General features: G+C 41.9%; 2 protein-coding genes across 2 annotated transcripts in view; one reads left to right on the forward strand and one right to left on the reverse strand.

Moving 5' to 3' along the window:
* Positions 1 to 12,565, forward strand: part of LOC121821659 (immunoglobulin lambda-1 light chain-like) — a 755,041-nt gene that overhangs the window by 416,271 nt on the left and 326,205 nt on the right. The window lies entirely within an intron of this gene.
* Positions 1 to 12,565, reverse strand: part of LOC143268055 (uncharacterized) — a 99,790-nt gene that overhangs the window by 84,396 nt on the left and 2,829 nt on the right. Inside the window, exon 3 of the mRNA XM_076548522.1 lies at positions 10,447 to 10,563. Coding sequence (XP_076404637.1) covers positions 10,447 to 10,563 — 117 coding nt within the window. The remainder of the gene's footprint in view (positions 1 to 10,446; positions 10,564 to 12,565) is intronic.

Consider the following 12,565-nt stretch of genomic DNA (forward strand, 5'->3'; position numbering starts at 1 on the left):
AGTTCTCTGTAGGCAGAGGAGGTGAAGCTCTGTGATTTCTAGGCCAGTATGGTACATAAGTAGGTAGTTCCAGTATAGATAAGGACAAACTGTGAGTCCCTGAAACCCGCCCCCAAAAGCAATATATTCTCAGAGAATGAGGTAGAACACATCAACCTCCAGGTGGTGACTGCAGTTCTCAGTGCACATGTACTTAAATTGTGTTCCTCTTTGGGCCTATGCTTCTGTTGTCTACTCTGTTCATGCTATTCTCCAGATCCCAGAGAAACCCATTTTAGAAATATCCATCCTACTCCTCTGTATATTTTATTTAATTGTGAGACTCTGTCATCTTAAAAGGAGCACTGTGCTCCTCTACCATTCAAAGCAGTGACTGTCTGTTGCATGCTGAGTGACATTTCCTAGGACTTCCAACCACCACAGCCGTCACTGCAGTGTTTGGGATCCCTATCGATCTGCCTTACTGCAGACAGATGTAAGAGGACAGAGCTCTCCACGGGGATTACTGTGCCCTTGATGAGGTAAGAAGTGGCTCTTAAGATGTACAGCTAAGGAGCCTCATCACTACCTCTTGAGTTCTAGTTAACTCATTTATGAAGGAACACAAGCATGTAACTGACCCTGCATATCTGAGATGAGGTTTGAATACATTTTTGTAGTTACCTTGTATTCTGATTTTCAATGTACACATCTGTAACTGGAAATTGGGTTGTGAAAAAGGCATCCTACTTTTGGGGGGAAAACAGATTTAAACAAGAATCGAAGTACAATACCCTCAAATAACAAAGGATTACTATTGAACACAAGAACCATAGAAATATCCATGATTACTTACTTGCTGTGGCCCTTGCCTTTAAAAGAAACTAAGAAAAAAAATTTAACACAACAATTCTCAAATCATTAATATGTTACATCACAGTGGTGTATCACACAAAATACAACCAGTGTTTTCACAATTCCTACCTCAGGTGTGTCTTAGGAAAATGATCCCACAATACATACCACATCTATGTTTTTTGGTCTTCGCCTGCAATCAATAGGAAAGAAAATATTTAATGTCATGATCATGCTGAGCAATGTCTACAAAGCTGTTTTGCCCACTAACATCGTGTGACTGAAATCAGGACAGAGAAGAGTAGTAACAAAGAGACTATATTAATGGGTACATTATTCGATGATGTCACAGAGATCTGGGACTCTGTCCTTTGTGATACAAACTAGTACTGGGCATACTTTTTCTTATTCAATGGCAGATCAGGTAAACCTATCTGGCCTATAGAGGGTTGCAAAACTTACATCACATACCATCTATAAAAACTTTTATGTTTCACTAAGGTATATTTTGTTTCTAGACTATGGTTTACAAATAACTTGAGTATATTGTTGGAAGCTTAGTGTGTCCAGCTTGAGGATGTTCAGAGGATCTTTCAACCATGAGGACTGGTGTAAACTAGAGGCCCCCACCTTGGTGGGATCACTCATACAGCAGGACACAAAGTTGTGCCACATTGTGATGTATGCTGTCTTGATCAGGACCAAGTTGGTACAGTTCCATTCCCTCCTCTTCCTAAATAAGCTCTCTAATATCCATGATGACTCAGATCAGTTTAATGAATGAAATGTGATACCCACTGAAGCACAAGGGGACCACCGAAGTAACCTTTCTACCTCAGAGAAAGGAAAGGCCCTCTTACCCTCACAGTCTTCACTGGTCGGTGTTGCTCGTAGTGGGGTGAGGCCGCACTGGTGGTAGGTTCAGGGGACACTAGGGGAAAGGAAGCGACTCTCAGCTCACAGGACTTAGTATTATTACAGGGCATCTTTGCTTGATGTGGATAAAACTGCATGGATTTAGTACATGGGTCTAAATATCATCAGACTTTTCTGTCCCCTCAGCAACACCTAAACATTCAGCAGTTGTTTTTGAAATAATTGCGTCCGAGGCTTTATAGTATTTACAAATGCTTGGCCGGTAGCTTAGGCTTATTAATAACTTGATCTTTCACTTATATTAACCCATATCTTATCTATAGTTAGCCACGTGGTGTGGTACCTTTTATCCCTACAGTATTCTCATCTTGCTTCCTCTGGGTCTCGCTGGGGACTCCTGACTCTGCCCTTCCTCTTCCCTGCATTCTCAGTTTGGTCGCCCTGCCTGGCTACTGGCCAATTAGCCTTTTATTAAATCAATTCAAGTGACAAATCTTTACAGTGTACAAGAGGATTCTTCCATGGCAACTAAATCTAATGGAAAATATGGTTGGGTTGTCGCTGGACTGTCTTCCCGGAAGACAAATTAAGGCCCCGTACAGGTCTGGAGAGAAATGAGGAACAGATATATTTTCCTTTCTAGGAAATCTGAATCTTAAGCAGTGTGAAAGAATAGTTGTATCATGTAAGGATTAAATAAATCTTTCAAAAAATTTCTTTTTACATTTATTATATTTGGGATGCTCAACAGCTGGCAGTGCATCCAGCAGAAGTGACCCTTCTGCACCTGGTTCTCTCAGTCAACCATGAAGGTTCCAGGCTCAAATTATTGATCTCAGTCTTTACCACATGTGCTTTTACTGCTACACACTCAAGAACCACAGAAAACTAACCTTATGATAAAAATCACAGAGTTCAATCAGTCTCTGAGATGATTTGAACACAGGATAGCTGCTACTCTCATCAACCTCAGCTGGCCATCAGGAGACTTTTATCTATATACATGTAATAAAGGTCTGATCCACACCCTTTCTAGAGAGTCAACTGACTTTCCAGACATATTTTTCTGAAAAAGGTTCTTTTCTGTTCTCTCCACTGATCTTTTCAATCTCATGAGCTTTGTGAGACAATAAATGATTACAGAAAGACCTGGAACACCCAGGACAAGATGAGAACATGTGTGGGAATTAGTCCACATTGCCTGGACAACGTGTTCCAGTACACAAAATAACCAATAAAGTAACTGGAAAAATGGACCACATAGGCCTCCAAGGTTTTCCAGACCAAGAAACATGGCAATAATGAAAGGGAAGTGGCTGGAGCGAGGGAGAGGGTGGCAAGAGGTAACAAGAACGGAGATGAAAGTCGGGGGGGCTAGAGGAGAATCTTGTCTCTCTGTCACACACAGGTCAGAAGAGGACAGTATGCATTGAACCTACAGATATAGTGCACAATAGGAAGTTAAAAAAAAAACTGCAGACTGAGAGAATCCAAGGGACGCAGACATAGTTCTGATGGGCCTGGGCTGTGAGCCTACTGAAGTAGAAAAAGTAAAGCCACATAGAGAAGAGAGACTCCTTAGAGCATAAACTCATGTCCCCAGGAAAGAAGAGACAGGTCAGACATGCCAAGAGTGAGAGACTCGAGTAGTGACAGCACAGGGGACAGGCACCTCCTGCAGGTGTCTGGAGAGCTGACCCCCTCGGGTGTATAACCTGTATTATGAGGAACATGGGCAATATTTTAGGAAAACTCACAAACACAGTCTCTGCATATTGGAGGCTGAAGCAAGGATGTCTCTAAAAGCACCAAAGATCAACCAAAGGGCAGACCCTTTCTCATCCATTAAGTCAAAGGTTCCATGATAGATATCAGCCTGAAATCTCCCTTGACTGAAATCACCTAGCATGGCACTTAAAGTCAAGGAACATAGACTGGTAAAAGCTAAAGACATATATGAGGTCTTTACTTGTCAGGACATTGCCAGTGTTGCAATGAGGCCGTACAACAGAAGCCTGCTAGCTATTTAGCTGTCTAATCTTTGGTTGTCCTTTGAAGATGGACTAAATGATCAACAGAAGACCAAGAAAGCACTACTACAAATGTCCCAGGGGACCCAGGGACAGGATCTGCTCATTCAGTATCACCAGGACCACTTGGTAAGAAATTTATACACACATTTGAATGCACAGGGGCAAGTTGTCTCTCACCAGAGAGACTGGCTTTATCATAGACTGGAACCCCAAACTGTTTGTGGGCATTATGATGGCAAATCTCAGGAGTCAACTGATAGGTCAGGGCTCTGGTGATGCCTCTATGGCATTATCTTGACAAGGTTAACTGAGGTAGCAAATGGTTCAGCTGTTAGTACATTACTCCTGGACTGAGATCCATGACTGTAGAAGGAGAAGGTGAGCTGAGCATAAAGAAACACTCCTTTTCTCTATTTCTGTTGCACTGGACCTCTGCCTCAGGCTCCTGTATCTATGGTTGCTCAGCAAATATGCACACCATACTCATGGTATCATGGGAAAACAAGCACTCCTTCTTTGGCATGTTTGGGTCATAGTATTTTATCACACAAACTGGGAAAGAACCTTATGCACAAATTCCATGGAGAGCTACTAAGTACAATGACAGGCTTGGACACTTGGTAGTGGTAAATGGGGATAAGCTCTAAGTGTTGAAAGACTGCCTTCAAATGACAGAGATGAACCCAAGAATATTACCCCTGACAAGGCTACCATGATGCCTTTGAAAAGGAAGAACACAGAAACCTCCTTCCATGACCTTGCCTCTGTTTTTCCCATAAGCATAGGGTGTGACACACTACTCCAGAGACCCACTCCCCTTTGGTCAGACTAGAAATGCTGTTATCTGTTTCAAATTTTGTGTTCACTCTTGACAATTTTGACAATGACCATGCCAATCTTGAGCTTGTTTACATTCAGTTCATCTACATCACCGGTATGTGGGAGAAAGTAACAGAGAGGTTGCCTCACCTGTTCCTGCCTACACCAGGTGAAGGGACAGTGACAGAGACAAGATTGAGTTCACCTTTCCTCTGTTTCTTGTTACTCAATGTTTGCAAAAGGTGAATTTACATTACATTCTTAAATCGTGTGGTTGAATTTCAGCTGAGGAACTATGCAAGTCAACATTATCTACACAGGAAACTATGGTAATATCATCACCTTTCCCTCCTATCATACAATGATGATCCACAACTACCATATGTCACCTAATGAGATTAGTGCATTTCAACAGTACCTTCTCTTTCAGTAGATGGTACATGGCCGGAAGTGTCTGCCTGGACTTCCGGTACTTCAGCATCCTTGGGGGAAATCTTCCCTTTCCCAAAGAGTCTTCTTTTAATTCTGGAAACTGGCATGCATTAACAGTAGAGACAGTTATGTCAGTTTCATGGCAGAAAATAGAGGAAACAAGTCTGTTTTAGTACACTCCATGGCATGCCCATTCTCCAGGCACCATCATCAGAGTCACAGTGGTGTTTCAGGAGCATCACTGAGTGCACTGCACACTCCAGCATGCACCGCATTGGTGGTGTAGGCAAGTCCTAAATTCATGGCAGTGTGACAGTGTGTGTGTTTCCTTGCTGAATACATGTACCTAATGAGTGCTCACCTTCAAATCACAGGCACTGACCAACCCTGAGAGGAAAAACACATGGAGCAGAGTGTACCCAACCTTTAAAGATGTATTCCCACTGGATATGGAGTGCACTGCTTTCATAACAGTTCTCTGTAGGCAGAGGAGGTGAAGCTCTGTGATTTCTAGGCCAGTATGGTACATAAGTAGGTAGTTCCAGTATAGATAAGGACAAACTGTGAGTCCCTGAAACCCGCCCCCAAAAGCAATATATTCTCAGAGAATGAGGTAGAACACATCAACCTCCAGGTGGTGACTGCAGTTCTCAGTGCACATGTACTTAAACTGTGTTCCTCTTTGGGCCTATGCTTCTGTTGTCTACTCTGTTCATGCTATTCTCCAGATCCCAGAGAAAGCCATTTTAGAAATATCCATCCTACTCCTCTGTATATTTTATTTAATTGTGAGACTCTGTCATCTTAAAAGGAGCACTGTGCTCCTCTACCATTCAAAGCAGTGACTGTCTGTTGCATGCTGAGTGACATTTCCTAGGACTTCCAACCACCACAGCCGTCACTGCAGTGTTTGGGATCCCTATCGATCTGCCTTACTGCAGACAGATGTAAGAGGACAGAGCTCTCCACGGGGATTACTGTGCCCTTGATGAGGTAAGAAGTGGCTCTTAAGATGTACAGCTAAGGAGCCTCATCACTACCTCTTGAGTTCTAGTTAACTCATTTATGAAGGAACACAAGCATGTAACTGACCCTGCATATCTGAGATGAGGTTTGAATACATTTTTGTAGTTACCTTGTATTCTGATTTTCAATGTACACATCTGTAACTGGAAATTGGGTTGTGAAAAAGGCATCCTACTTTTGGGGGGAAAACAGATTTAAACAAGAATCGAAGTACAATACCCTCAAATAACAAAGGATTACTATTGAACACAAGAACCATAGAAATATCCATGATTACTTACTTGCTGTGGCCCTTGCCTTTAAAAGAAACTAAGAAAAAAAATTTAACACAACAATTCTCAAATCATTAATATGTTACATCACAGTGGTGTATCACACAAAATACAACCAGTGTTTTCACAATTCCTACCTCAGGTGTGTCTTAGGAAAATGATCCCACAATACATACCACATCTATGTTTTTTGGTCTTCGCCTGCAATCAATAGGAAAGAAAATATTTAATGTCATGATCATGCTGAGCAATGTCTACAAAGCTGTTTTGCCCACTAACATCGTGTGACTGAAATCAGGACAGAGAAGAGTAGTAACAAAGAGACTATATTAATGGGTACATTATTCGATGATGTCACAGAGATCTGGGACTCTGTCCTTTGTGATACAAACTAGTACTGGGCATACTTTTTCTTATTCAATGGCAGATCAGGTAAACCTATCTGGCCTATAGAGGGTTGCAAAACTTACATCACATACCATCTATAAAAACTTTTATGTTTCACTAAGGTATATTTTGTTTCTAGACTATGGTTTACAAATAACTTGAGTATATTGTTGGAAGCTTAGTGTGTCCAGCTTGAGGATGTTCAGAGGATCTTTCAACCATGAGGACTGGTGTAAACTAGAGGCCCCCACCTTGGTGGGATCACTCATACAGCAGGACACAAAGTTGTGCCACATTGTGATGTATGCTGTCTTGATCAGGACCAAGTTGGTACAGTTCCATTCCCTCCTCTTCCTAAATAAGCTCTCTAATATCCATGATGACTCAGATCAGTTTAATGAATGAAATGTGATACCCACTGAAGCACAAGGGGACCACCGAAGTAACCTTTCTACCTCAGAGAAAGGAAAGGCCCTCTTACCCTCACAGTCTTCACTGGTCGGTGTTGCTCGTAGTGGGGTGAGGCCGCACTGGTGGTAGGTTCAGGGGACACTAGGGGAAAGGAAGCGACTCTCAGCTCACAGGACTTAGTATTATTACAGGGCATCTTTGCTTGATGTGGATAAAACTGCATGGATTTAGTACATGGGTCTAAATATCATCAGACTTTTCTGTCCCCTCAGCAACACCTAAACATTCAGCAGTTGTTTTTGAAATAATTGCGTCCGAGGCTTTATAGTATTTACAAATGCTTGGCCGGTAGCTTAGGCTTATTAATAACTTGATCTTTCACTTATATTAACCCATATCTTATCTATAGTTAGCCACGTGGTGTGGTACCTTTTATCCCTACAGTATTCTCATCTTGCTTCCTCTGGGTCTCGCTGGGGACTCCTGACTCTGCCCTTCCTCTTCCCTGCATTCTCAGTTTGGTCGCCCTGCCTGGCTACTGGCCAATTAGCCTTTTATTAAATCAATTCAAGTGACAAATCTTTACAGTGTACAAGAGGATTCTTCCATGGCAACTAAATCTAATGGAAAATATGGTTGGGTTGTCGCTGGACTGTCTTCCCGGAAGACAAATTAAGGCCCCGTACAGGTCTGGAGAGAAATGAGGAACAGATATATTTTCCTTTCTAGGAAATCTGAATCTTAAGCAGTGTGAAAGAATAGTTGTATCATGTAAGGATTAAATAAATCTTTCAAAAAATTTCTTTTTACATTTATTATATTTGGGATGCTCAACAGCTGGCAGTGCATCCAGCAGAAGTGACCCTTCTGCACCTGGTTCTCTCAGTCAACCATGAAGGTTCCAGGCTCAAATTATTGATCTCAGTCTTTACCACATGTGCTTTTACTGCTACACACTCAAGAACCACAGAAAACTAACCTTATGATAAAAATCACAGAGTTCAATCAGTCTCTGAGATGATTTGAACACAGGATAGCTGCTACTCTCATCAACCTCAGCTGGCCATCAGGAGACTTTTATCTATATACATGTAATAAAGGTCTGATCCACACCCTTTCTAGAGAGTCAACTGACTTTCCAGACATATTTTTCTGAAAAAGGTTCTTTTCTGTTCTCTCCACTGATCTTTTCAATCTCATGAGCTTTGTGAGACAATAAATGATTACAGAAAGACCTGGAACACCCAGGACAAGATGAGAACATGTGTGGGAATTAGTCCACATTGCCTGGACAACGTGTTCCAGTACACAAAATAACCAATAAAGTAACTGGAAAAATGGACCACATAGGCCTCCAAGGTTTTCCAGACCAAGAAACATGGCAATAATGAAAGGGAAGTGGCTGGAGCGAGGGAGAGGGTGGCAAGAGGTAACAAGAACGGAGATGAAAGTCGGGGGGGCTAGAGGAGAATCTTGTCTCTCTGTCACACACAGGTCAGAAGAGGACAGTATGCATTGAACCTACAGATATAGTGCACAATAGGAAGTTAAAAAAAAAACTGCAGACTGAGAGAATCCAAGGGACGCAGACATAGTTCTGATGGGCCTGGGCTGTGAGCCTACTGAAGTAGAAAAAGTAAAGCCACATAGAGAAGAGAGACTCCTTAGAGCATAAACTCATGTCCCCAGGAAAGAAGAGACAGGTCAGACATGCCAAGAGTGAGAGACTCGAGTAGTGACAGCACAGGGGACAGGCACCTCCTGCAGGTGTCTGGAGAGCTGACCCCCTCGGGTGTATAACCTGTATTATGAGGAACATGGGCAATATTTTAGGAAAACTCACAAACACAGTCTCTGCATATTGGAGGCTGAAGCAAGGATGTCTCTAAAAGCACCAAAGATCAACCAAAGGGCAGACCCTTTCTCATCCATTAAGTCAAAGGTTCCATGATAGATATCAGCCTGAAATCTCCCTTGACTGAAATCACCTAGCATGGCACTTAAAGTCAAGGAACATAGACTGGTAAAAGCTAAAGACATATATGAGGTCTTTACTTGTCAGGACATTGCCAGTGTTGCAATGAGGCCGTACAACAGAAGCCTGCTAGCTATTTAGCTGTCTAATCTTTGGTTGTCCTTTGAAGATGGACTAAATGATCAACAGAAGACCAAGAAAGCACTACTACAAATGTCCCAGGGGACCCAGGGACAGGATCTGCTCATTCAGTATCACCAGGACCACTTGGTAAGAAATTTATACACACATTTGAATGCACAGGGGCAAGTTGTCTCTCACCAGAGAGACTGGCTTTATCATAGACTGGAACCCCAAACTGTTTGTGGGCATTATGATGGCAAATCTCAGGAGTCAACTGATAGGTCAGGGCTCTGGTGATGCCTCTATGGCATTATCTTGACAAGGTTAACTGAGGTAGCAAATGGTTCAGCTGTTAGTACATTACTCCTGGACTGAGATCCATGACTGTAGAAGGAGAAGGTGAGCTGAGCATAAAGAAACACTCCTTTTCTCTATTTCTGTTGCACTGGACCTCTGCCTCAGGCTCCTGTATCTATGGTTGCTCAGCAAATATGCACAACATACTCATGGTATCATGGGAAAACAAGCACTCCTTCTTTGGCATGTTTGGGTCATAGTATTTTATCACACAAACTGGGAAAGAACCTTATGCACAAATTCCATGGAGAGCTACTAAGTACAATGACAGGCTTGGACACTTGGTAGTGGTAAATGGGGATAAGCGCTAAGTGTTGAAAGACTGCCTTCAAATGACAGAGATGAACCCAAGAATATTACCCCTGACAAGGCTACCATGATGCCTTTGAAAAGGAAGAACACAGAAACCTCCTTCCATGACCTTGCCTCTGTTTTTCCCATAAGCATAGGGTGTGACACACTACTCCAGAGACCCACTCCCCTTTGGTCAGACTAGAAATGCTGTTATCTGTTTCAAATTTTGTGTTCACTCTTGACAATTTTGACAATGACCATGCCAATCTTGAGCTTGTTTACATTCAGTTCATCTACATCACCGGTATGTGGGAGAAAGTAACAGAGAGGTTGCCTCACCTGTTCCTGCCTACACCAGGTGAAGGGACAGTGACAGAGACAAGATTGAGTTCACCTTTCTTCTGTTTCTTGTTACTCAATGTTTGCAAAAGGTGAATTTACATTACATTCTTAAATCGTGTGGTTGAATTTCAGCTGAGGAACTATGCAAGTCAACATTATCTACACAGGAAACTATGGTAATATCATCACCTTTCCCTCCTATCATACAATGATGATCCACAACTACCATATGTCATCCAATGAGATTAATGCATTTCAACAGTACCTTCGCTTTCAGTAGATGGTACATGGCCAGAAGTGTCTGCCTGGACTTGCGGTATTTCAGTCTTCTCAGGAGCAACCATGTGCTGCTGTTGATGGTTCTTTTCCAATAGATTGTATTCTGGGAATGCATTAACAGCAGAGACAGTTATGTCAGTTCCATGGCAGAAAATAGAGGAAACCAGTGTGTTTTAGTACACTCCATGGCATGCCCATTCTCCAGGCACCATCATCAGAGTCACGGTGGTGTTTCAGGAGGATCACTGAGTGCACTGCACACTCCAGCATGCACTGCATTGGTGGTGTAGGCAAGTCTAAATTCATGTCAATGTGGTGTTGTTAAAAGAAGAGCAACATGACTGTGTTAAGTTTGCTTTTACCTGATAAACAGTGTCCATGTCTCTCTTGGAGTTCCATAAATATGGTAAACTTTATAAACTCCCTCCTTTCTGAGTAGTGTTTATTAGGGTGCTATATACTGTGAAACTTCTCAGTGCAAAACATATGAATAAACATACATACATACATATATATATATCCATCCACATACACACACATGCATGCATACATGCATGTACACACACACACACACACACACACACACACACACACACACACACACAGCTTGACCTCAAATAAATGTACATATACTACCGAATTACTCTGTGGTATTTGTTATTGTCAGAACAGTCAGCTACATTTGAGTGAATCCAGGTAGCATGAGGTTGTGTTGGTTACTCATGCAACCAACGGTAAAGAATGTATTTATTTTCACTGTTTACCTTCACTGTTTACATGAGAAACTATAGAAGGGCCCTAGCTTAGCAGAAATATATGATCTTCCTCCAATATTTTCAACCTGCCTAGTGCCTATCAGTTAGTGATTCTCTAGATAGTGGACCACATTGAGAGGTAAGCAAAGCTTCCATATTTTCTAGAGATGCTCAGATTCAAAGTCACTCAGAGCCAAGTTGTCACATGATGGTTGGGATGAGTAGGAACTTCCCTTCCACTAGCCAGGCCTGGATATGTCCTCATCACGAATTGACAAGAACAGTAGCCAGGTGCATTGGTAATATAATAAACAGTGCCGCCTGTACACGTCATTTTCTAGGTGACATCCTCATTGACCATGTGTACAGCCTTTATTAATTCTGGCTAAGATAGGGGTAATGACTACAGGAGCATCGAGAATGCACTATACCTGTTCATGCCTTTCTCACCCAAGTCCTATCTTCTCTATATTGCCGTTTAATTTTTCCAGAACAGATCTGTGTTCTAGTCTAGCCTGAAATTTCTACAGCAAAGAATGAACTTATGTCTCTCTTTCTTCCACTTCTCAAGGACAAGGACTAATAAGATTGAGACATCCTGGGCACATTTTGAGCAGAATTAGGAGTCAAACTCTGGGTTTAATTAGCAAACTGCGCGTGGTTATGCTAATCATGCACTGAGGCAACTGGGCCACAAGCTCCAGTCCATATTAGCATACTAGCTTTTCTTAATACAAACTGCCATATAACAAAGTACTGAAAATGTAAACACACTGTGCATAAAATACTTTTGAAATGATGTTACTGAGCCATATACTGTTCACTGCTGAATATATATGTGTGTGTGTGTGTGTGTGTGTGTGTGTGTGTGTATACACACATATATGAGTGGTCACACTGAAAACATGAGGACCAATCACCACTGAGAAGAAAACTCCTGGAGCATAATAGAGTGCACCCCATTTTTAAATATATAGTCTCACTGAGTGTGGTAGTGAACTCCTTGTATAACAGTTCTCTGAAGTCACAGGCAGGCAGAACTGTGTGATATCCAAGTCAGAAGGGTATATATGTAGCTAGTTCCAGGAGAGCCATGGATACAGTGAGATCCTGTCTCAAAAACAAAAAACAAAAAACAAAAACAAAACACTATGTTGTCCAAAAAGTCCGACATCACAGATCAACATCCAGGTGGAGACTAGAGTTCTTAGTGGACACTGTGCCTAAATTGTGTTGCTTTTTGTGTCCATACTGATATTGTTAAACACCTTAAAGTTTTTCAGGTTTTACTGGAAGGAGCCCACGAAGTCTAGCACACATCCATCCTATCTCAACGTAGTGGTAAGCAAA

The sequence above is a fragment of the Peromyscus maniculatus genome, chromosome 12, assembly GCF_049852395.1.
Source record: "Peromyscus maniculatus bairdii isolate BWxNUB_F1_BW_parent chromosome 12, HU_Pman_BW_mat_3.1, whole genome shotgun sequence".
In the NCBI taxonomy this organism is placed as follows: Eukaryota; Metazoa; Chordata; class Mammalia; order Rodentia; family Cricetidae; genus Peromyscus; species Peromyscus maniculatus.